The sequence below is a fragment of the Canis lupus genome, chromosome 7 (genome assembly GCF_003254725.2).
Source record: "Canis lupus dingo isolate Sandy chromosome 7, ASM325472v2, whole genome shotgun sequence".
Taxonomy (NCBI): Eukaryota; Metazoa; Chordata; class Mammalia; order Carnivora; family Canidae; genus Canis; species Canis lupus.
Window position 1 is genome coordinate 67,298,344 of NC_064249.1, and position 27,083 is coordinate 67,325,426.

At 36.2% G+C, this 27,083-nt stretch overlaps 1 protein-coding gene across 2 annotated transcripts in view; it reads right to left on the bottom strand.

Moving 5' to 3' along the window:
- The window catches only part of YES1 (YES proto-oncogene 1, Src family tyrosine kinase), a 65,563-nt gene that overhangs the window by 10,970 nt on the left and 27,510 nt on the right, over window positions 1–27,083 (bottom strand). For both annotated transcript variants that reach the window (XM_025429373.3, XM_035718798.2), the window contains exons 2-8: window positions 14,844–15,116; window positions 11,464–11,563; window positions 8,027–8,125; window positions 6,650–6,753; window positions 6,415–6,564; window positions 4,823–4,978; window positions 4,484–4,663 (exon numbers count right to left, since the gene is read on the bottom strand). In XM_025429373.3, coding sequence (XP_025285158.1) covers window positions 4,484–4,663; window positions 4,823–4,978; window positions 6,415–6,564; window positions 6,650–6,753; window positions 8,027–8,125; window positions 11,464–11,563; window positions 14,844–15,108 — 1,054 coding nt within the window. In that variant the 5' untranslated portion in view covers window positions 15,109–15,116. The remainder of the gene's footprint in view (window positions 1–4,483; window positions 4,664–4,822; window positions 4,979–6,414; window positions 6,565–6,649; window positions 6,754–8,026; window positions 8,126–11,463; window positions 11,564–14,843; window positions 15,117–27,083) is intronic.

Consider the following 27,083-nt stretch of genomic DNA (forward strand, 5'->3'; position numbering starts at 1 on the left):
AAGCAGGCTCCTCACAGGGAGCCTGATGCAGGACTTGATCCCCAGATCCCAGGATTACGCCTTGAGCCGAAGGCAGATGCTCAACTGCTGAGCCACCAGGTGTCCCAACTTTAGTCTTTTTATATGAAGTTTTATGCTGAGAAGCAATACGATCAGATTTATATTTAAAAAGCAATCATTCCAATAGTAATATGGAAAATGAAATGGGGGCAAAACTGCATAAAAGGATTAAGTTTAAATGTTCCTGCAAGGGACACCTGGGTGGCTTAGTGGTTGAGCGTCTGCCTTCGGCTCAGGGCATGATCCCAGGATCGAGTCCCGCATCGGGCTCCCCATGGGGAGCCTGCTTCTCCTCTGCCTGTGTGTGTCTGCCACTCTGTCTCTCATGAATAAATAAAATCTTTAAAAAAAAAATTAAAAGTTCCTGCAATAGTCTAAGAAAGAGAGACTATTATGCTAAAATCTAGCAATGACAGTGGGAATGGAGAGGAGATATTTTCCAGAGAGATGTGATAAATGGAATCAACGGCACTGAATGGACCATTAATACAAGGTGGTGGGTAAGTGAAGACTGCTGGGCCCTATCACCAGAGTTTGCATCTTGAAGTTTCAAGGTGATGCTAATGTTGTTGCTATCCAGTGCACTACAGATTCTGGTATATAGGCCAGAAGAGGGGAGCACAAGGACATTCACTGCAGCACTATCTGTTACAGTGACAAACTAGAAGCAATCTAAATGCTCACTGGGAAAGGAATGAATAAACAATAGTATACTCATACAGAATCTCATTCAACAATTAACAAATATACAAATTATATCTTCCTTGTCCATATGAAAAAATCTCAAGAACATAACGTTGCATGAAAATAAAGCTAGATTTACCTAAATTAAAAACATACACATACTGTTAATAGGTAAATATATATCAATAGAAGTATGTTAATAGGAAGACAGATGGAAAAGTAAGCACCAGCTTCAAAATTAAGGTTACCTCTGGAAGGGAAATGGGCCTGAAAGAGCCTGAAGGGAGGGCTCAAATGAGAATGGGCTCAAGGAGGGGTAAAAACAAAGATGCAATTAGATCTGTAATGTTTTGTTTACTTAGTAGAGAGATCAGAAGCAAATACGGCAAAGTGTAAACATTAGTTAAATTTGGATGGCAGGGACATGGTTGTTATGGTATTCTATGTCTGAAATATTCCACAAAAAAAAAATCTATGAAAAGTGTTGACACTAAATAAATTTAAATAGTTTTTAAAAAGAGTAAATGGCTGGTTAGGAAGTGAAGACAAGAGTATTTCTTAAAAAAATCTTGGGTATGAAGGGAAACAACACAGAGCAGTAGGTGAAAAGCAGATGTTGATACCAAGGAAGGGTTTTCTTTTTAGACCTAAGGAAGGATCAAAAACACAGGTAAAGAAATTGTTCTTAAACAGGGGAAGGGATATTTCTTTTCTTCACTTCCTTTTCTGTAAGATAAACAGACACCACATAAATACTTCTACATGACAACGCAGAGTATATAGAAATAAACAGAAGATACAGTTCTTTGTTTCAGGATAACGAAACTAAATAAGGTACTATGATCTATACATTAAGTAGAACATTATTCAGTGTAACAACAGATAATTGCTAAAATAGTGCAAAACTGCAACATACAGAAATCTAATATTGGAATTGGAATCATCTCTGTCTGATCTTTAATCAAAGACAACAAATCCTATTCCCACTCAAATGTGGCTTATATCCATTTATCATCGAACATTAAACAGTGGTCTTTAACCCTTTTTTGTTCATGAGTTACTTTGAAACTCTGACAAAAACTATAGAATCTCTTTGCAGGAAAACATGTAAGTATGTAAAAGCTTGACACAGAACTTCAGGGGAAGTTCATGGACCCTTTGAAGCTCATTCATAACCCTGGCAGAGGGTAGGTACTCAATAAGTAATAGTGAAATGAATTCCCAAAAGCCTTAAATTTGTCTCACATACCTTTTTTTTTTTTTTTTTAAGAATTTATTTATTTATTCATGAGAGACAGAGAGAGAGAGAGACACAGGCAGAGGGAGAAGCAGGCTCCACACAGGGAGCCCGATGTGGGGACTCCATCCTGGGTCTCCAGGATCACACCCTGGGCTGAAGGTGGCACCGAACCGCTGAGCCACCCAGGTTGCCCCCCCCACATACCTTTCTAGCCTATTTCCAACTAGTTGCCTTCTGTACTTTCCACTTCCCATGGTTCTGTTTCTCATTTCCTCATATCCTCTTAGCTCTGCAGAAATACCCATACCTTTCTCTTTACCCATTCATAGCATTTGTAACTTTAAAGGTCAGTTTAAGACTTGACTTTTCTACTAATTTTTCTCAACTTATTCCAGCCTACGTGACCTCTTCCTCATTTCTATTCTTATTGAATGTGGTGAACACCTGGAAATTCATTATGCTTTGATCTGTAGCTTATTTGTTTAGTCAGAGTGAGCTATTATTTACTCTTATACTGAAAATTAACTCATTAGAAGGTTGAGTCTTTTCTCCGCAAATTCAACGTAGATTATTTGGGTGGCTTTCTTTGATACCTCATAATGACTAGCAGAGTCTCCTATAAATTAGAGGTATTCAATACATTTTGGTTGTTAATTTATAGGATAGTCTGATTAAAAACACTTCAAAGAATATAATGATCACGACCAATATGGATATTAATAGTAGGGCTTCAAACACTTGACTTAAGTACAATCTGAAGGAAGTATGGTTGATGGACTGGTTAAGTGATAGGGAAACCAAATTCCAGATGAAGGTTTTGAAAAGAATCATGGAAACCAGAAGTAGTAAGAAGACTTGTCTAGCCGGGAAATTGGGTTTATTTGGGAGCACATGAGGCAATGAGTTTGAATGGATTGTTGAGGGTAAACTATTGTGTACCTGAAATAAGATGGGAAATTGTGGAGTTTTAAAACCAGAAGGGTCATTTGTGATCTTGCATTCTAAATCTCCCATCTAGAAATAATCCTAACCCAGCAATCTGACAACAGAGATGTCTATCATGTTCCCCCATTTAAATAATTCTTGAAATCAATATACAAAACTAAATGCACCATTAGCTTTACCTCCAATATATTCTTGTGCTATCAATACCTTGATTTAAACTTCCTCCTTGTCCCTTTTCTCCCCTCCCTACAGAGTTCATCCAATGCACTCTGAAAGGGGTTATTTGGCAGTTGTCTGCAGAAGAGATTCCTTCCTGAAAGTGCCATGTGCCTTGGGGCTTTATGCATGTTTTGGCTATCAACTAGGCAGGCCACCTCAATTCTTCACTTTTGGTTTTTCTACTCCTTTGGGAGGAAGGGGGTAGATTTCCTACAGTAAATATGTAGCTTGCAGTTGGTCCTGTCACCACTAGATGGAACTACATTGTTGGCTAAAATGGACTACTGGAGGGGGATGACACAATCAGAAACTTTAATTATGAGTGATTAAGATGGGGGGGGGAGAGATAAAATTCAAGAGGGCAAAAACAGGACTGTCAACATACTTAGAGCTTAGGTTCCTCTTCTAGAGCATCATCTGTCCCTTCTCTTTATTTTGGTTCTAACAACCAATTCTGTTACTAAAGATGCCACCTTAGGGTCTAGAGTTTGGAATAATGGAGAAATTTTAACCAATGATAGTGCAAAAAAGTTTCTCGAACTCTAACTATGGAGACTATGATTACACTAAAATAAGATAAATATTAATTTCCTTTACTTGATGTCTTTGCTTTAGGAATAAAGATATAAATATCTTTCTAATTGCATTATTTTAATTTATAGAAATACTTTTCCCATTTTCTTAGCTATTCCATTTTCTTTAGTCAAATGGAATAAAAAACTACTTACTTTCTTTTTTTTTATTTAAAGATTTTATTTATTTATTCATGAGAGACACAGAGAGGCAGAGACACAGACAGAGGGAGAAGCAGGCTCCATGCAGAGAGCCCGACGTGGGACTCGATCCCAGGTCTCCAGGATCACACCCTGGGCTGAATGCGGCGCTAAACCGCTGAGCCACCCAGGCTGCCCAAAACTACTTACTTTCAACATAAATTGAGCTGCCCTAATTTTCCTTTTAAACTTTGTACCATCCTCTGGAATAACTGGAACTAATTGCTATTCCATTACATGAAATGTCAGATTTTCTCTTTTCAATGTCTACATAAAAATCTTAAATTAGAGAACACTACACAATAAAAATTTGTAGGCATAAAAACAGAAATGCAGACTTATTTTTTTTTTAATTTGGTTTAAATTTAGCACCATCTTTGGCCCAGGGCCTGATCCTGGAGACCTGGGATCAAGTCTCACGTCAGGCTCCCTGCATGGAGCCTGCTTCTCCCTCTGCCTGTGTCTCTGCCTCTCTCTCTCTGTGTCTCTCATGAATAAATAAAATCTTAAAAAAAAAAAAAAATTTGTCAACATGAATACACTAAAAGAAATATACACATACCTTTTGACATAAATTCAGTGACAATGTAGATTGGCTCTTCAGAAACAACAGCATATAGTGGAACAAGTTTATCGTGTCTTAATTTTTTCATTATCTGAGCCTCTTGAAGAAAAGCTTCTGGCATCATTGTACCTGGCTTTAGTGTTTTGATTGCTACTTTTGTGGTTCCATTCCATGTTCCTAGAGAAACAACAGACTACTATTTTAATCTAAATATTAAGAGATTTTAAGTCGAACCTTAATGACCACCTTAAATACTTCAATAGACCTTATCGTAAGTTATGCTGTTTTAATCTATAGTAAAGAAATGACAAAGAAACAAAAGTTCAGGCTTCTTACCCATCCATACTTCACCAAAACATCCTTGTCCTAATTTAACCTCTAGTCGCAAAGATTCTCGAGGGATTTCCCAAGCATCTTTTGCTAGACCTTGAGTCTGGGGTTTCACAGTTGGACACACGGTTGTTAACTTATGGCATAAACCATCAGCATGTTCTAGATAAATGAATAAACTATACTGTAAAATGAATTACTTATAAAAATTTAGGTACTCTATAGTACATTACTGTTTTTGAAAGTTTAAATTGAAGAAAAAAACATAATGTTTTCTCAGCTTTACTCTTAAAAAAGAAAAAAGGTAACTGTATGTGTATAAGAAGCAAAACATACAAGAGGTGAAACATTAAAAAAATAGAGGTGAAACATTTTTTGTTAAATACATTTCTGAAGTTATAATTTATTGAATACTTACTATGTCTCAGCTATTGTGCTAATTCAGTACCTTAAAAATATCTCATATAAATAAATCTCAAAAAACTTAAGTGACTTTCTTAATGTCACCCAGTAAGTAAGGGATGGAAAAGGAATTCAAACCATAGTTCTGGTTGCCCCCAAAGTTCTATTTTTGACCACTGTGTTTTATTTCTTCCCAAAGAGAATGCTACCATTAATTGCTATTTCTAATAACTAACCACTAATATAAGCAGCACACCAAAAATTAAGGAAAAAATCTCATCTAAGAAACTGATTTTCAAATAAGGGAGACACAAAAACAGGGACTCCCAAATTCACAATGGCTTGACTTGTGAATCCTGCTTATACAATCTTTCTTGTTATAAATAAGACACATCCCGTCACGTGTCCAAGTAACCACACAAATCCACATTCTAGAAAGTGCAATTATAACTGATATCACTGCTTGGCAATATGTGTGATCAATGTCAAGACTGATGGTTGCCTTGGCAGACTGTAGCTAGCTTCACTGAAGAAGAGACTGCCATGCAAACTTCCCCTCCCCTTGTATCAATAATTTTAAAACTTTCAGATGCATTCACATATCAAACTGGCAATGCAAAATTTTGAGACAAAAGAATATAATACTGAGTACCTTTCAAAGGTCCTTGAAAGACTAGAAGAATGTCTACAGTTGCTATAAGTTAATTTTCCAGGAAAAAAAAATGCATCTTCAGATTAAATTTCATTAGATTTATACTTTAAGAAGTTTTATGTGGTCCAGCTCATGCAGAGGAAGGTAACCCAAAAGGACGTCTGATAGAGCTTTTTACATTAAGTATTCAGTTTTACCTACTTAACAAACGTCCTTAAAAAATATTTGCTTTTATGTTTTTTATTTATTGTCATAATCTATCTTGGCATTTAATTACCATGAAATGAAACTCCAATGTAAACACTATGCCAGTAAGATATAGGGACTCAAATAATGGTAGTAAGATTTTAGCCCATTTAAGAGCCTAATTCAGGTAATAATACTACCTGTTCCTCATTTTAAAACTAGAATACAATAGACATCTATCAAGCACACTCTTGGTATAAAGTACCAAACTAAACCATAAGAGACATGAAGACAGAGATTCTATCCTCATAAAACAGAACATCAAGAAATAATTTTCACCTGTGAAATATTCACATACCTGTGTAGTGTTTTACCAACTTTTGCAGTGTATCAAATTGTGCTCTGGTTGTGATATAGTATCCACCATTGTCCAGTTTCCTAATTTTGTAGTGTTTCACATTGTCACCTCTTACCTCATCCCAATCACGAATAGAGAGAGAATAAGCACCTAGTTGGGGAAACAAATACTTTTTCTGTATCTTTCTCAAGATACTGTTCAAGAAAATTTTATAGTTGCATTACATTATAATTACCTTTAGTAGTTTCACTCTCTCTTACTAAGAAAATACCTCGTTGATTCCCAGGATTCAGAAGTAATCTTTCAGCATCTTTTCTCCCCATTTTGCCAAAATACCATCTGGAAAAAATAGTGCTCTGAGTTAGAAATATGGAAGGATCAGAAAGATTAAAAATAAGGATTAGTAAGAAGGGAGCAGGAGGATGACAATAAAGAACTACACAGCTTAAAAACACAGCAAAACACAACAAAGTATCTTTATTAAATAGAATTATTACAGATACTACTGTCAGAATATACTGTCCTAGTATTTCCACGTATTAGCTACTCAACCAGTAGTTAATACACAGAAACTCCATGTATTAATTCAACTCCATCTGCAAGTCACAGGACTGGTAAATGGAGAAGGAAAGGCAATAACAGAGAATCCCTCAATCACTGATAGATGGAAACATTAAGACTGTAGCAGGAAGAACAGACATGGTCCTCTGGTAAGAGTGTGATCATCTATTTTCATAAGGTGCAAGTGAACTATATTCAAATTATTAGCAACTCTAAATTAGCACAGCTTTGATTTAATATAGCTTTTGTGAATAAAAGGGAGTATCTCCTTTGGAGAAAATCACAGAATAAAACAGGAAGTAACAAGTGTGAAGCAGAACAGAGTTATGGAGACAAATTACATATGGTAAAAGCAAATAAATATTGATAGAGCACCTACTATGTGCAAGGCACTGTGTTAACTATTGTGATATGAAAACAAGTATTTGTGAATCCCAGATATTCTTGATTTGACCTAAAAAAATGTCACTGAAGATGAAATTTTTAAAAAGTTGTGAGAATAGCACATAGAACTTTCATATACCCTCCACCCAGATTTCTCAACTGTTATAATTTTACTTTGTCATATTCTTTCTTTCTGTGTGCATTTTTTTTCTGAGCTGATTGAGAGTAAGTTGCAAATATTCTGAATCATGACCCCTAAATACTTCAGTGTGCTTCCTGAAGACAAGGATACTCTCCTACATAACCACAGACCAAGCACCTAAGTCAAGAAATTAACTTATAAAATACTATCAACTGGGGGTAAATTTTTGAAGTGAAAGATCTGTAGAATATAAAAAGGGTTAATATAATTTTTTAAGTGAAAATATAAAGGATACAGACTAGGCATAATAGTATTATTAATGCAGATTCATTTATGATCCTACTGTAAGCAAATAGTATGGCATTAATTATTAATTTTCAAGTAACATCTCTTATTAATGTGATGTATTAGCTGTATTAAGACTGGTATGTAATTGTGTGTGTGTAAAATTGTGGCTAAGTAGAATGTGCATTAAAACATTTTTAAAAATCAAAGTAATTAATAAAATATGAAGTAGTATCATACTCTTCTGCCTGAATGGAATCTGCAGGGGCTACATAATTGCTAGGGATATAGCCATTCTTTCCTGTAGCAATTGATCTTGCTTCCCACCAGTCTCCTTCCCTGTAACACATAAAACAACAATTACCACAAGGTAGATGACTGCTCAAAACACAATTTATTGCAGTGTTGCCTGGTATCTATGTAGAGAAGAGGTTTAACTTCCAATTTTTTATGCACTTATTTGATAAAAAATTAAACTCAAAAGAATAATGTTTAAATATGTATTACATGAATTAAAGGAATAAGGCTAAGCAAAAGCATAAATGCATACATATTTCAGCTCCAAACAAAAAAGTAAAAAGTTAGTTTAATTTTAGTTATAAGATCCTTTTTTACGTAACTCCTTCAACCTAAAACAATAAACTATATTGAACAAAACAATTTCAGAGATAAACCTTTTAAATTACTCAGTTTCAACTGAATGTTTTCTTTTTTAAAAGCTTTACTGATAAATAATTTGCATACCATAAGTTTCCCCCTTTAAGATATATAATTTAATGGATTTTATTCACACAGTTGTGCAACAACCATTACCACAATCAATTTTAGAACATTTCATCACTCCCCCACCCCTGGGCAAAGAAACCCTGTACCCATTAAAAGTCACTCTCTACTCCTCTATTCACTTCCCCCCATATTGCCAAACACTAAATCTGCTTTCTGTTCCTATGGATATGACTATTGTGGGTATTTCATATAAATAGAATCATATAATATGTGGTATGGTCTTTTGGACTGGTTTCTTTCACTTAGCATAATTTTTTCACAGTTCACCTATGTTGTAGCATGTTGTTAGTAGTTCATTCTTTATTGTCAAATGCTTTTAATCATACATAAAATCATAATGTTCTTTTTTAGTAATTTTAGTATCAGGATGTCCTAAAACTCCTGTAGACAAAATATTTGCAACAGGCAAAGATAATAAAAAATTTAATTCCTACAATAAAGTTTATAAAAATGTTATCATAAATATTTAAATAAGACTAAAATCAATTCAGAACAGGAGTACTATATATAGTTTGCAATATCTAAGCCTTGACTTTTCCAAAATTAATGTGAAAAAAAGCAAAAATTATCAGTCTCTAATGAGGAAGACATACAAAATGTGGGTTCTGCCACTAAAAATTAAATGCACATTATGGCCCTTTCACAAAGATGGCACCGAAGGTGAAAAAGGAAGCCCCTGCCCCTCCCAAAGCTGAAGCCAAAGCAAAGGCTTTGAAAGCTAAGAAAGCGGTGCTGAAAGGTGTGCACAGTCACAAAAAAAAGAAGATCCGTATGTCACCTACATTCTGACGACCCAAGACCCTGCGTCTCCCCGAAGGCAGTCCAAATATCCTCGAAAGAGCGCCCCCAGGAGAAACAAGCTTGATCACTATGCCATCAAGTTCCCCCTAACTACTGAGTCAGCCATGAAGAAAATAGAAGACAACAACACACTTGTGTCATTGTGGATGTCAAGGCCAATAAGCACCAGATCAAACAGGCTGTGAAGAAGCTCTATGACATTGATGTGGCCAAGGTCAACACCTTGATCAGGCCTGATGGAGAGAAGAAAGCATATGTTCGACTGGCTCCTGACTATGATGTTGCCAACAAAATTGGGATCATCTAAACTGAGTCCAGCAGGCTATAAAACTAAATACAAATTTTTTCACCATAAAAAAATGCACATTATGCTTTGCCAGAGAAAAGTACTGAAAATATTTTATCTAAATTGAAATTTTATAAATGATTGAGGGGAATCTGTTCTCCAGAAAAACGATGAAAAATCCTTTGGCAATTTAAATATTGACAAACACACACTTGGTTTGTAGGTTCCTGGTATGTATTAAGCACTTTCAGATATACAAACTGAAAACTCTGCATTTGTGCTACCCATTCGTGACTCATTCAAGCATTTATTGAATACCATTTAAGTGATAAAGAGAGGGTATGCTAGAACAGAGGTAAAAAGTCTGTACCTTCAAGAAACTCAGCCTAGAGCAGAATTTCTCAACCTTAGCACTACTGACTCTTGGAGCTGGATGATTCTTTGTTATTGGGGGCTGTCCTGTGCACTGAAGGATGTTCAGCAATATCCCTACCTTTATTGACTAGAAAACAGTGGAGACACCCTAACTGTAACAACCAAAAATGTCTCCAGACATTGCCAAATGTCTTCTGGGCAATTTTTCCCTGGATTGAGAGCCACTGGTCTGAAAGAATGAAAAGCACATGATCAACTATAATTCAAAGTAGTGATGGTAGCTACAACTGACATTTGCACAGGGTGTTACAAGAACATGCAAGATAGATACCTAATCCAGTCGGAGATGAGGTGTGGGCCAGGTGGGAGAGAAAGAATGTCAAGAAAGGGTTCCTTGAGAAATCACATAGGAATATACATTTTGAAGGATAAATGGGGTTGGCCAGATAAAAGAAAAAAAAAATGGAGAGACAGGAAGTCACATTCCAGAAAAAAGAAACTGTATGTGTGAAGGCATGGGAAGGTGAGAAACCCCAATGTATTCATGAAATTACAAGCAATTTAGTACAGCTAGGCAGTTTAATGAGGAACGGAAAGCAACTGGTGACTGATGTCCGCCATTGTTATTGCTTTTCTTTTATCTCGATAGCAAGGCAAATGGTAGCTACTGAAAAACGACTTTAAAGCAGAGAGACATGACCATATTTTATGTTCTGGAATAATGGATAGCAAATGGAACAAGAATGTTAGGAAATATGACAGGAAGTAAAGAGACCATAATATATATTTTGAGAAGTTACGAAGTGGTTGCTATGCCTCCTAATGAAATTATGAGATCTATTTTTCATAACAAGCACTGAGTTTTCAATTCAAACATTGATTTTTTTAGTGGGCCACTAAATAACGAAAGCCATTTAGTGGCCCACTAAAAGTCTAGAAGTCATCCCAGACTAAAAGTCTTACACAAAAAGTCTGAGTCACCTAAGGAAAAAGCAACTTAATGTGGTCAGGTTGGGACTGCAGGGGTTCCCTACCTGGCCTTTTTCCTTTTTTTTTTTTTTTTTTTAAGAGAAAGAAATAAGATCCTTAAATCATCTTATGCTTGAATAGGAACAAAGAATTCTCTTTATAAAGATTTTTTTTTTTAAGTAATGTACTTACTTGCATATATTCCCTCTAAATTCACTCTTATATGTCTACTGTTTATGGCAGAACCACACACTGCAGCACAATTTGTAGAAGTCATAATTTCTGGCTACAGAAGTAGTTATTATGCTATGTGTCTAAAGAAACCAAATACATCATCCAAACCAGTGGGCAGAGACCTATGCCTCACCACTCTCAGCAATGAATCAACCAGCTAAGTGGCTTCAGCATGAAGAGTAGGTTTCTGTCAGTATTTTTCCCTCACAAAACATTCCCAACTTACGTGTTGTTAATAATTTGAAACCGTTCACCCTTCTTGAATGAAAGGTCTTCTGTAGTTCTAGCTTCATAATCATATAAGGCCACAAATATAGTAACACCACCTATTGGAGCAAAAAAAAGACCAATGTAAATTACCTAATTAATAAAAGAAAAATGTCAGCAAAAAAGCTTAAGCATAATTTTCTTCCTAGTCTCCAGAATCTATTTTTTTTTTTTTTTTTTATGATAGGCACACAGTGAGAGAGAGAGAGAGGCAGAGACACAGGCAGAGGGAGAAGCAGGCTCCATGCACCGGGAGCCCGACGTGGGATTCGATCCCGGGTCTCCAGGATCGCGCCCTGGGCTAAAGGCAGGCGCCAAACCGCTGCGCCACCCAGGGATCCCCAGAATCTATTTTTAAATGAAGACTTGGGCAGCTAGAGTTTAAGCTAATGAGATGCTCTACAGAAGGCCTTCCATGAAACTACTGGATGCTACAAATTCTAAGATTCTATATACCTACAGAAACAAATTTAATTTTGATTCATAGTAACAATATCTGTGACTTGGAAATACAGTAGAGATTCAAATCAATTCTTTGGCAGAAAAAGTATTAACAAGTACTATAAACTACTGGCACTGATCATCCCAATTTCTTATGAACAAGGAGGAAACATTTCCACCCTTAAGACTGATCCTCAGTAGCAATAACTAGGATTTAGTAAGATTAGTTATTACAATGAACTCTTAAAATGGCTTGTTTTTCTTAAAAATTTAATAATATGGCTGATACGAATTATAAATTCCAAGAATAACTGTCATACACAGAATTGTACAGAGCTGCTTAAGAGATTACAACACTAAACTATTACCTGCAAGCTGAAGAATAGAATGGATTATTTATTTACCATTCTCCACTGAGTTCCAGTCATGTATTAACCGCCTATTTGACATTTCTACTTGAATGTCTAAGCAAATGGTACTACTATCTAATCAGGTACTCGAGTTAAGTCCCTTTATTAGCACAGGTAGTTCTACCTCTAAAAAATAAAAAAAAAAAAAATAAATAAAATAAAATACTTTGTATCTACTTTCTTTTCCACTTCCATTGCTGCCACCCTAATCTAAATCCTTGTTATCTCTCACTGAGTCTGCTGAGACTGTTGAGAGGAGGACTAGTCTCCTAACCCACTTGTTTACCTGCTTTCCTACAATTCTCCACAAGGCTAGTTGCCAGAGTGAAGTTTTAAAAAAGGAAATTCAATTATGCAAATCCTTTATTTAAAACTCTTCAATTGCTTCTTCTTGGTCTTGAATAAAATCCAAACTTCTTACCAGAGTTTACAAGGTCCTGAGTAATCCTTACTCTTCAGTCTCATATACAATTCTACCTCTGGTGTCCTCATAACCACCAGGTTTGTCTGTATCTCCTAAATTCTGCATTTGTTGTTCTCTCTTCCCAGAAAAGCTCTCTTCCCAGTTCTGCACATATAAATATCATTCTCATCAATCAAACCTCAGCTCAAATGATTGTTCCTCAAGATGACTTTCCCTGATCATCTAAAGGGCTTTTACCAATCACTCTGGTCAGTTCTTCATAGCATCTTATACCATTAATAATCCTGTTTAGTTGTTTATTCACTAATTATTGCCCAACCTTCATTATAATATAAACAAAAGACAGAAACCTTGTTTCTCTTGCTTTCAATTCTCTATTGGTGGCACACAGACACTCCATATGAGCTAACAGATGTATATCCACGGATAGACTTTTCACATAAGTAAACTGTTTAGGTAAGTAAGTATATCTTTAAGTACCAACATTTACTTGAATTGTTTTGGATTACTGTCTTTCCCAAACATATAATCCTGAAAACTTGGCCGATGACTGAGAACACTATCATGGCTATTTTTACTGAGGTATTTAGAGTTAGGCAGTTAGAATTCAGACTATAATTGACCCTTTGATGTCCATAACTTCTCAAATGAACAGTCTCATAGAATTTACTTATGGCATTTCTTTAGCACTTTTATTGTTCAGGAGGTTAAGCCAACTGAAAGGACAAATTTATAGTCCAAGCCTGTAGAATAGATTCCTTTTTTGACCCTTCTGGTTGTTAGTAAGGATACATGTTGCTCAATTTGATGCTGGTAGCTGTTTTGCCAAGCCTAAGGTTAAAGCTGATTTACTCTAGGGGCTACCGGAAAGAGATCAAGGACTTGGGTCCTTGATGACATCAAGAAACTTCTACTGTATCAAGGAATCCTAGAGCTCACCTTACCTTTTTTTTTTTTTTTTAAAAGATTTATTTATTTATTCATTCAGAGAGAGAGAGGCAGAGACACAGGCAGAGGGAGAAGCAGGCTCCATGTAGGGAGCCTGATGTGGGATTCGATCCCGGGTCTCCAGGATCACACCCTTGGCTGCAGGCGGTGCTAAACCGCTGTGCCACCGGGGCTGCCCTCATCCTACCTTTTTTAAGGCAATTATATTTTGTTACTCAAGGGACAAAGTACCCTGATTTGGAAACCCCACAAAAGACCTCTTCTTTTCAAAGTTTGACTACTTTTTAAAATGCTTTTCTGACTCCATGAAAGGTTGTCCATTGTCACTTCTCACTTGTTCTCAGAAAGGATATCATAATGTAAGAAAGGGATTTCTGGCACAGGACATTAAATCTGGGCTCTCCTGCTTATTATCTGTGACTCTGAAAAAAAAAAAAAAACCCCACCATTTAACTCTAAGCCTTAGGACTTTTTTTTTTTTTTTTTAAAGATGCTTATTTATTTATTCATGAGACACACAGAGAGAGAGAGAGGCAGAGACACAGGCAGAGGGAGAAGTAGGCTCCATGCAGGGAGCCTGATGTGGGACTCGATCCCAGGTCTCCAGGATCACACCCCGAGCTGAAGGTGGCGCTAAACCGCTGAGCCACCGGGGCTGCCCAAGGACTTTCATTTTTTAAATCAATATCTGATAGTAAAACTGTATTATCGTCGTAGTATTGCCATTTAATTATTATGTAACTACTAGAATACTTTAATATTGGATAGTACTTTATAAACCTGAAAAATCGTAACATTCTTGAGGGAGGGGTGTATGTTTTTAATCTTTATATCCCCAGTGCCTGCCACATAGTAGGCACTTAATAATTACTTGAAAAATGAATTAATGAAATAATGGTATAACCGGTAGATAATAACCAAATTATTCCCAAATTTTCCAGAACAATATCCATGTATAACATATAGCTTTAATTTTTAGGTTAGAAGCTTTAATTCATATAAACTTCTATAAATCCCCAGTAAGTTATTTTTCTTACATCAGGCCAAAACTTTGTGTACTGCCTGCCTAAGGTCACATTCTCAAACTGACAACAGAATTGTACATTTAAATCTCACCTGTTAAACCAGCAGGATATGAACTTGGCACCACTGAGAATGAAGAAGATGCTCCTCCAAAAGGTGTCACTCCTGAGGATCCTCCAAATGGCGTCATGGAAAGACTGCTAAAATTAACAGATGCTCCCTTTGTCGAAGATGATGGTGCCACTGCAGTGTGTTCTGTTCCATAATGGCTGACACTTGTACTTACAGGTTCTGCAGTATTTTCAGTTCTATATTTAATGGTTGGACTTTTGTTTTCTTTACTTTTAATGCAGCCCATTATCAAATCTATAAGGTGACAGGCAAATATTTTGAGAAGTGGTTAATATAAAGTATACTTCAAAAAAATACAATTCAAAACTTCACTTTAAACAAGGAATTTTTCTCCTGCAACAAAAGTAACATTAATAAAATAAAGCAAACAAAAGACTAAACAGCTAAAAATGAAGTTCCTTCTCCTCACTTATCTTTTTTTTTTTAATATTATTTATTTATTTATTTATTTATGATAGTCACAGAGAGAGAGAGAGAGAGAGAGAGAGAGAGAGAGAGGCAGAGACACAGGCAGAGGGAGAAGCAGGCTCCATGCACCGGGAGCCCGACGTGGGATTCGATCCCGGGTCTCCAGGATCGCGCCCTGGGCCAAAGGCAGGCGCCAAACCGCTGCGCCACCCAGGGATCCCTCCTCACTTATCTTTATTACCATTCTGCTGAAGCATCATTCCAACCATGTCATTCTCCAGCTCAAGCATCTTAAATGGTTCAATGACAACATTAAATAATGTGCTGGGAAAGCCCCTGGATCTGAAGCCAAGAGGCCCAGTGGGAATCCTGGCTTCCTACTCAGTAGTGGAGTGATTTCAGGTATGTTGCTCGACCTCTCTGTACCCCAGTTACTTGAAAAAGAATAATAATAATAATAATAACACCTACTTCATAAGACTTTCTATGAGGATTAACTTAAACTTATTACAAGTTCTAGGCAATATGTAGCATGAAGTAAGCACTAGCAAATACTGGTTGTACTCCTTCTATCTGTACCAGCCCTCTGTGATAGAAATATAATCTGAGCCACATATGTAATTCTCAATCTTCTAGCAGCCACATTTTTTAAAAAAAGGAATAGGTAAAATGGATTTTAACAATATATTTTATTTAATCTAGTACATCTAAAATATAATTTCAACATGTCATCAATATAAAAAAAATTTAATGAGTTTTTTGTACTAAGTCTCAGAAATCCATTATGTATTTTAAACTTACAGTATATCTCAATTTTGGACTAAGTATACTTCAAGTGTTCAATATGTATTTGTAGCTAGCAGTTACCATTTATAGGACCAGGTAGCTCTGTAACTTTTCCTTATCTACAGTCATACTCCCAATGCTTACCAAATTTGATCCCAATCTATCTTTCCAACTTTATCTCCTATTATTTCCTCATGCTTATCTATATACACACACTTTCCTGTTTTCCCAATACATATGCCCTATGCTTTCCCAAGTGTGTAGGGATTTTACATCTAAAACTTCTCTACCAAAAAAATAAAAAAAACAAAAAAACAAAAAAACTTCTCTACCTGCTAATGTTCTATCCAATCACTGAAGATCATCACAAATGCTATTTTCCATTCAAGTCTTCCCCCTCATTATCCTTAAAACCTCCAATGTACTTTTGGGGAGGTTTTTTTTTTTAATGGGACTCTCTCATCTTATTCCATTTGGTATCTTGTTTTTTGCTTCCTGGCCTAATTCCCACCTTTTCCTCAAATTACTGGCAATACATTTCTTAAAAATCAAGAGTTACTCATCTCTTACAAACTGTCTGGCTTACCAAGGTTACCAATATTGCAAAATCTGAATTATTATATTCACTTCCTGTGGGAGCACTGAATGGAACTTTCATTAATTTACTTACTTTTAAAGGTCATTCTTGTTTTACAGCTTTTCCTTTCTTATGTGGCATTCAAAAAGAAATAGGTCAGTGATAAGATGACTGACTCTTAAATTCTCAAAGAAGGAGTGAACATTTATAACCCTGGCTATAAAACATTTAAGAGGTAGCTATACTGCAGTAATCGGACAAGAATTAAGGGCATCCAAATTGGTAAGGAAGAAGCGAAAATGTCACTACTTGCAGATGACATGATACAATATATAGAAACTCTAAGGGCTCCAACAAAAAACTATTAGAACTAATAAATGAATTTGGTTAAGCTGCAGGATACAAAACTAAGTTACAGAAATCTGTTGCATTTCTACACAGTAATAATTAAATAGCAGAAAGAGAATGAAGAAAACAATCCCATTTGTAATTGTACCAAAAAGAATAAAACACCTCAGAATAAATTTAACCAGAGGTGAAAGACTGATATACTGGAAGTTATAAGACATTAATGAAAAAAACTGAAGACAATGCAAACAAATGTCAAGGTATACCATGTTCATGGATTGTAAGAATTAATATTGGTAAAATGTCTATAACACCCAAAGCAATCTATGGATTCAATGAAATCCCAATCAAAATACCAATAGCATTTTCCACAGAATTAGAATAATTCTAATATTTGTTGGATGGAACTACGAAAGACCTGAATAGCCAAAGCAAACTTGAGAAAGAACAACAATGCTGAGGATATCATACTCACAGACTTCAAGGTATACTACAGAGTTATAGTAATCAAAACAGTATGGTACTGGCACAAAACCAGACCCATAGGTCAATGGAATGAATAGAACAGGGAGCCCAAATAAAATCCCATGCTTATATGGTCAATTCATCTATGACAAAGGAGGAAAGAATATACAATGGAGAAAAGACAGTCTTTTCAATAAATGGTGCTAGGAAAACTGGACAGCTACATGCAAAAAAATGGAACTGGGCCACTTATACTATACACAACAATAAATTCAAAATGGATTAAAAAACCTAAATGTGAGACCTGAAGCCATAAAATTCCTAATATAAAAACAACATAAGGGCAACCCCGGTGGCACAGCGGTTTAGCGCCGCCTGCAGCCCAGGGCATGATCCTGGAGACCCTGGATCGAGTCCCACATCAGGCTCTCTGCATGGAACCTGCTTCTCCCTCTGCCTGTGTCTCTGCCTCTCTCTCTCTTTCTCTCTGTGTCTCTATGAATAAATGAAATCTTAAAAAAATAAAAAACATAAGCAGTAATCTCTTTGACATCAGCCTTAGCAACATATTTTTGGATATATCCCCTCAGGTAAGGGAAACAAAAGCAAACATAAACTATATCAAAATAAAAAGCTTTTGCACAGCAAAGGAAACCATCAACAAAACAAAAAGGTAACTCAGTGAATGAAAGATATGTGCAAGTTATATTCCTGATAAGGGGTTAGTATGCAAAATATATAAAGAACTCATACAACCTAACAGCAAAATAACAAATAATGTCGTTGACAAATGGGCAGAAGAACCAAACATTTTTCCAAAGAAGACACACATGTGAAAAGACATAAGACGCATGAAAAGATGCTCAACATCACCAGTCATCAGGGAAAGGCAAATCAAAACCAAAATGAGAAATCACCTCCTCGCAGTCAGAATGATTAATATAAAAAAGAAATAAGAAGTGTTGATGAAGATATAGAGGAAAGGAACCCTCCTGTGCCATTAGTGTAACGTAAATTGGTGTAGCCACTGTGGAAAACAGTATGGAAGTTTCTCTAAAACTTAAAAATAGTACTATGTGATCTACTATGTACACTAATGGGTATTTACCCAAAGAAAACAAAAACACTAATTTAGAAAGCTATATGCCATTATTTACAATAGCCAAGATCCAGAAGCAACCTAAGTGTCCATTAATAGATAAATGGATAGGGGTGCCTACATGGCTCAGTCAGTTAAGCACCCAACTCCTGATCTCAGCTCATGTCTTTTTTTTTTTTTTTAATTTTTATTTATTTATGATAGTCACACACAGAGAGAGAGAGAGAGAGGCAGAGACACAGGCAGAGGGAGAAGCAGGCTCCATGCACCGGGAGCCCGACGTGGGACTCAATCCCGGGTCTCCAGGATCGCGCCCTGGGCCAAAGGCAGGCACCAAACTGCTGTGCCACCCAGGGATCCCTCAGCTCATGTCTTGATCTCAAGGTCATGAACTTCAGCCCCATGTTGGGCTCCACGCTGGATGAGGCCTACTTAAAGAATTTTTTAAATAGATAAATGGGGCATCTGGGTGGTTCAATCAGTTAAGTATCTACCTTTGGCTCAGGTCACGATCCCAGGGTTCTGGGACAGGGTCCTGCTCCGCAGGGAGTCTGCTCTCCCCCTCTCTACCCCTCCCCACTGCTCATGTTCTCTCTCTCAAATAAATAACATCTTCAAAAAAATAAAATTAAATAGATAAATGGATAAAGATAGGATATGTACATACACACACACACACGCGCACACACACACACACACACAGGAATATAACTCAGCAACAAAAAAGAATGAGATTTTGACATCTGCAACAACATGGATGGACCTAGTAGGTATTATGCTAGGTGACATAAATGACCGATTCTCGATTTTTCTTGTTACACTTCAGTAAGTTAAAGCATTTGAGATTTGTCTAATTATCCAAATTATTAAATTTATATTAGCATAAAGTTGTTTGTAATGTTTCTTTATTAATTACACAATCTTTGGGGGTTTCTATTATGAGTTCTGAATGATCAACAAAGATTTTTTCCTCTAGCTAGAAAAAATTCAAATGCCCCCCGCCCCCCCCGCTCCGCCCCATGACCTCAAAGGGCTATTAGCTCATATCAACCTGGTCAACTTTACTAGTTTCACTCTACATACATACATTCCAGAATTCAGAGAAAAATAAAATATTAGACTCCTATAGAAGCTTTTAGAATTATTTTTCTACACAGTGTCCTTTTGGAATTTTGCACTGCAACTTTCAGCTGCCTCGGCCTCCATGAATTCTGATCTCTGTCTTCTCAACTTGTTGAGACCACTGTCCTTTGCTCAAGAGTCCTCTCGCTGCTCTGTAATTCAGACTATGCCTGTAGGCAGGAAGTTGGAGTGATTAGGTGATCATACAACTCACTTGTTTGTTTCCCTCATTTCAGGGATCACAGTCCTGCACTGCTGTTGTCTTAACATCTGAAAACAGTGGTTTTATATATTTCATCCAGATTTTCAGTTTTTAGGTTTTTTTTGGGGGGGGGGAGCTGGGACGGTAAATCCATCATGGCCACTTAAAATGTTCTTAAAAATTAATCCCTAGAAAAAACATTTCATTCTCTGGTTTTAATGTCATTAAAGTGCAAAGGGTATTAATTTCCAAATAAATTTGTACTTCAGTTTATATAACAGATTCTTTAATAATGATCACTTTCAAACAAATGAACATTTTAAGTGTTTTACTATAATTGCTTAAAGTACTCTGTGGGATTTTCCTTTTAATTTCAAGAAAAGAAAATAATTTTTAAAGTATCATTTCCATATGTGCCCACACAGTAAGTCTAAAATTTATACTTAGGGGGCAGCCCCGGTGGCACAGCGGTTTAGCGCCACCTGCAGCCCAGGGTGTGATCCTGGAGACCCTGGATCAAGTGCCACGACAGGCTCTCTGATGCCTGCTTATTCCTCTGCCTGTGTCTCTGCCTCTCTCTCTCTCTGTCTCTATGAATAAATAAAATCTTTAAAAAATAAAAATAAAATAAAATTTATACTTAATGCTCGGAAAGCTGTTCTGAACTCAAGAAGGGGTTTTAATCTAAAAATAAAAATGGTAATGGGCAGAAGGTAAAAATCTCATAAGTCAGAAACTACAGAACAATGTGATCATACAGATTAATCCCCAAAGGCTGGTGTTTCAGTTTGAATGCGTATCTTGGCAGTACGTTATCATTGCTTTATTGCTAGGAGCTTATTACTTCCTGGATTCAGCATCTCTATTTCAGTGCTCCTGATGCTTTAACCAGCTCTTTTGCTCTACTGGGATAGCTGTTCCCTACCTCATAACTTCTACTTACTTATAATTTTGATTCATTTGTGGTCTATCCAGGTTCCCGCAATTTCCCACAGCCACTGCTTGATTTGTCCAAGTTTGCAACGATATGAAGGCGAATAAAAGCAAAAGCCCTAACTTGCTGACCAATTATGGTTTAGCCATCAGGTGCTTACTCCATGGTTCTCCTTTAATGACTGTGAGTCTAGAAGGTACCATCATGACTATTCTGTTTAGCATAAATTCTTGCTTTTAGCTATACCAGATGCACATTTTAGCAAAATGTAGAGTGAAAACCTTTCAAACTGAAATAAATTTTTGTGCTAAAATCAGGTTAATACAAATTGACTCCAACCACACAGGTTTGATTGCACAGGTCTACTTATACACAGGTTTTTTACAGTACTATAAATATTTTCTCTTCCTTATGATATTAACATTTTCTCTTTATTGTAAAAATACAGTGTTTAATACATGTAGCATACAAAACATGTGTTAACTATTTATGTTATTGTTAAGGCTCCTGGTTAACTGTAGACTATCAGTCGTTAAGTTTTAGGGGATTCAAAAGTTATACATGAATTTGTGTGGGGGCTCAGCACTCCAAACCCCTAAATTGTTCAAGAGTCAAATGTATATGCAAAGTTTTACCTTGATTCCTCAACACACCTGAACTACTTTCTAATTTTCCCTGGATAATGGGCAAGAAAAAGTGTGGAACTAAAAATATCAACAGTTTTGCTGGAGAGGCAAGTTTTCAGGAGCAGAGAAGTAAAATGGCCCCTTACTATTTCTCATATGACTGTCCACCACTTAGCTGTGTGAGCTTTGGCAAGCTACTCAACCTTTCTGTGTCTCAGTTTCCTCAACTATAAAATGAGGATAATAAAAGTAAGCCTCCTGGAATTGTTGAGGAGTTATCTGTAATGCACCTAAAACAGTACCTGGCATATATAACTCATTAATGTTTGCTATCATGGTGATGATTTTGATAATGATGGCTCCCCTCTCCAGAATATAAGAATGGGAAAATTGAAAGAAAGTATTAAGTATAACACATACAAATGTACACCCCAATGAATTAGCAGAAACGGAATACCAATGTAACTCATCACTCAGATCAGGAAACATACTGACAGCAACCATTGTACTGGACATATACCTTGCAGTAGATAGATTACTGGGTCACAGGGTATATACTGCTGGACAGTTTTCCAGGGTGGCTGTACCAGCTTATACTCCCAACAGCAGAGTGTGAGAGTTACCATTTTCACATCTTCACAAGTACTTAGCATTTTCAATCTGTCTGGTGGATGTATGGTGGTCTCTTGTGATTTTAACTTTACATTCACAATTACTAATGATATGAGTGCCTTTGCATGTTTACTTGGCCATTCTCCTTTGTGAGAGGTCTGTTCAAGACTTGTTCACTTTTCTATAGGGTTTCCTTTTTCTTATAATCTATAGGCATTCTTTGTATTTTCTAAATATTAGAGGAGTGGAATTTTTATCACCTTCACTCCTCTATTCCCTTAGAATAAAGCTAAGAACATAATAAGCATCAATAAATATTTTTTCAATAAATGCTTATTTTGTCTGTCTTCAGATCACCTCCATTTCTACAATTCTGCTTCACATTTTGGCAATTTATGGTGATTCTCAGCCTCTAATTCTACCAAAAGCGTTTCTAACATATTGACTACCTAATAATCTTAAAAGTAAAGATTTATAAAGACTTTTATAAATATTTATAGAGGTATTCCAGATTAATTTCCCCAATTTACTTTCCTAACCTGCTTTCCCCAACACTGTTCAAATTCCAAAATACAGACTTAGGGCTAGGGAAGACAAAAAAGCCAATTAGAAGTTAACTACAAAAATCAAAGACTGTGTTTTAGGCGGAAATAGCAGGATGTTCAAAAGCCCACAGACAAGAGAGAACAAAGTGGATTTTGAAACCATAGAGTTCAGTGCTGAAGTACAATGTAAAAGAAGAAGAAGAAGAAGAAAGAAGAGGCCAGAATAAATAGCAACAGGGAACAGAGCATATGTCACAAGGGTTTTTTCTTTTTTTAAAAAGACTTTATTGGGATCCCTGGGTGGCACAGTGGTTTAGCGCCTGCCTTTGGCCCAGAGCATGATCCTGGAATCCTGGGATCGAATCCCACATCAGGCTACCTGCACGGAGCCTGCTTCTCTCTCTGCTTGTGTCTCTGCCTCTCTCTATCTCTCATGAATAAATAAAATAAAATCTTTAAAAAAGACTTTATTTATTGAAAGTGCCCGTGAATGCAGGAGGGGTAGAGGGAGAGAGAGGAAGAGAACCTCAAATAGACTCCATACTGACTGTGTAGCTTGACAAGGAGCTTTCTCTCACGACTCCAAGAATAACCAGAGCCAAAATCAAGAGTTAAGCGCTTAACCAACTGAGCTACCAAGGAGTCTCGCAAGTATCTTATATTTCCTTCTAATTAACTCAAACTACTTTAGATATATGAACATTAATTTCATTTTTGTTGAAAGAATAAATTACTGAATTGAAATGTGGCCCTGAATAATTCTATCCAACAACCCAACAAGTTGTTTCCCTCCAAAGGGCCAACCATAGCAAAAATTCTATAAATACTTGCAGGTTTTCCAACCATTTCCTAACATCAATTCCAAAGGTCAGAAAAAAATGTTTTTCAACTTTATACATATGCACGTGGTCATATAGCAGAACTGCCTATATTGAACCTGCTTTGTTACAGTGTGACTGGTAGAGCTGGAGCAAATTTGATATATTTTTTAATGCATCTGGCTCAATCATTAGCAGGTAACACACTGTGCAGTGTGTTGAGGTATTTCATTTTAAAAATATTTTATATATGGGACACCTGGGTGCTCAGCGGTTGAGTGTCTGCCTTTGACTCGGAGTGTGATCCCAGAGTCCCCGGATCAAGTCCCACATTGGGCTCCTTGCAGGGAGCCTGCTTCTCCTCCCTCTGCCTATGTCTCTGCCTCTCTAGGTCTCTCAAGAATAAATAAATAAATAAAATCTTTTTAAAAAATTTTATACTTTGACGATGCTTTGTTTCCAAAGTACTTTATTACTTAATTTGATCCCACAATAATCCTAGTATGTTACCAGCAAAAGAATAAGGATAATCTCTACATCATATAAGGAACCTGAGGCCTGGGGAAATTGACTTACTCTAGGAGTTGAGGCTAAGTCTTCTGAGTTACCTTCTCTCCACTACCCATATAGAGCCTCTAGGAAAGCTTTGTGTGTTCTTTGATTAAATTACTAAACATTAGCCTTTAGAAAATGTTACAAACATGATACACTATTGGCAGTCAGCTTCACTGCCCCACCTACAATACAAGTCTAACTGAAAACAGTACCCCACCCCTCTGCACCATGACCATGTTGCCTTATTAACAGTGATTAATATTTCTCAGATAACTTAACATACCTTTGAACTGTTAAAAAAAAAAACACATCTACATTGTATCTGTAAACTACCTCTAGCAAGCTAAGCAATTATTATATGCTGTATCCAGGGGAAGAGGGAGCCCTAGTTTGTCATTTTGCCCAAATAGCTCCAGTTTACAACTAAGTTTTAAATCTGTAAGAAATCCCAAAGAAATAAATTTATAGAATTAATCATAAGATTTGAAATGATCAGTTCTTCACAGGTCATAATGCTCTATAGACCATAAACATAAAGGAGGATTTTTCTTCGACTTTCATTTTTAAATCTCTTCCCTTTAGCATAAAGCACAAAGGGCAAGCAGGACTAGGAAAGAATAGAAAACATAGATGGAAAGGAGGAAACAGCAGACTACTAAAGGGCGTGCACTTTGTCTTATAAAAGCAAACAAAGAACTTAATTTTCCAAGAGTCAAAGGAGAACAGAACAGAAAATGTGAGCAATGGAAAACTGAGCTTGCAGGGCACACTGATAGCAATTTTCTCCTTTTTTTTTTTTTTTTTCATTTTAGATATACCAACAATTCACCTCAAAGAAAAAGTAAGTCCAATCGTTCTAAATTCCTTGTGATTCCTTATGGTTTCTTTAATGAAATCTGGCATCAGATCAGCCATAAGACCTAATGTAAGATACATGTAAAGAATATCTAAAATGTATATTAGGAATTGTAATAAAAAAATCACTTACGAATTAATGTAAAGTCCCAAGATTTTTAAAAACCTATTATATTAAACATGGAATAGACCTGAGTTATGAAGCCTCCAGGTAAAAGTTAGCTACTTCTGGCCACTTTAGGCAATCATTAAAAACAGTTTGTTCGTAGAACACTTGTAAATACTTATCAGGCATCATTCCCTCTACAAATTCAGTCAACTTTTGAAAAAAGCCGATTTTATACCTATCTTAAAAATTTTATCCTCTGATTTTCACACTTTATCTACTACGTCTTTACCAAGACTTTATACCTGCTATTAGAGTAAATAATTAGATACTATTTTCAAGTCGTTAAGTCAATTAAATGCTCCTCAGGCACTGTTTGGATTATTCTTTAGTTGAGAATTTTAAAACTTAACATATCATGCAACTATTTAATAATGTATATACCCCTCCCGTTTTATCTCCTTAAGACTAAAGAGCAAGAGAAACTGGATACACACTCATTTTTAGAAAGGTTATAAAATTGACCTGAAAGTCTTTAATTTTCCTCAAAATTGCATATTTACTTTATTCCCATCATGCTTTTGCTGTAATAATACCTTGAGTTTCAATGTATGCTTTGGCTAATAGACTTAAAACTTAAAAGTTTAATTGGTATATAAATGGAATATACAACTGTACACATGAAATTAACACAGAAAATTTGGGGAGAAGGAGCTTTCAGCAATAGAAGTAAAAAGCAAGGAGTAGTCAGATGTGCTTCAAAAACCAAAGTAAGTTACATCAATCAAGTGAAGGGGAGCATAGCTGGACATGAGCTGGGAAATAAGGCAAGAAGTAATCAGTTTAATCTGTTATAGTTCTCAGAGACTAGGAATCTTTCTGATCTTTGATACCTTTTTGGTCTTGTATTCTGTTCAACCACTAGCCTTTTCTCAGGAATTAGCAGAAGGTATGACCTTGCCTCTCATACTCAAGCTACTATTTCTAGTAATAGGAGCAAAAAAGTTTTTTTTTTTTTAAGTTTTAACTGATATCCAAGAATGTAATTTGTTCATATTATATTATCTAAAACCACTTTTTTTCCAGTTATAAAAAACTTTATTTTGAAATTTTAGATGTACAGAAGTTATAAACACATTTTGAGTATATGTGCTGCCAAAGCAAGCACAACAAATGTTTCTTTTTTTTAAAGATTTTATTCATTCATTCATTCATTCATTCAGGAGAGAGAGAGAGAGGCAGAGACACAGGCAGAGGGAGAAGCAGGGTCCATGCAGGGAGCCCGATGTGGGACTCGATCCTGGAACCCCAGGATCATGCACTGAGCCAAAGGCAGACGCTTAACCGCTGAGCCACCCAGGCGTCCCATGTTCCTTTAAAATATTGTACTTTTTAGCTTATTTTCCTACCTAATACCCTTTTCACAAGCAAAATGATATATATATATTTTAAGATTGTAATTATTTATTCATGAGACACACACACACAGGCAGAGGGAGAAGCAGGCTCCATGCAGGGAGCCCGATGTGGAACTCGATCCGGAATGCCAGGATCATGCCCCAAGCCAAAGGCAGATGCTCAACCTGCTGAGCCACCCAGGCATCCCAAGATGATATATTATTATATGTAGTTTATTTTGCTAGAATTTGATACAAATTAAATATCTGCTTCAAAATTTTAATTGCCAAATGTTAAAAGGTTTTTTAATTTTTTTAACTCTAAGAAAATTCTATCCTGTCATCAATAAATAAAAAAGTATGGTTTTGGTGTACACTAGGTATTTAAATGTTTGTTGTTCAATTTTAGCCTGTTTCAGTCAAAATCAATGCCAATATAACTGTCTGGATATCTACTAGGTAAATGGCTATGTTAAATACCAATTTTTCCTTTAAATAGGCTTCTTTCTGGGCACCTGGTTAAGTGTCTGCCTTTGGCTCAGGTCATGATCCCAGGGTCTTGAGATCGAGTCCCACATTGGGCTCCCTGCTCAGTGGGAAGCCTGCTTCACCTCTCCCTTTGCCCCTCCCCTCTGCTGTTGCTCTTTCTCTCACTCTCCATCCCAAATAAACAGTATCTTTAAAAAATAAATTAAAAAAAATAGGCCTCTTTTTTCCTCTACAGTCTACAGAATAGTAGTAATTGT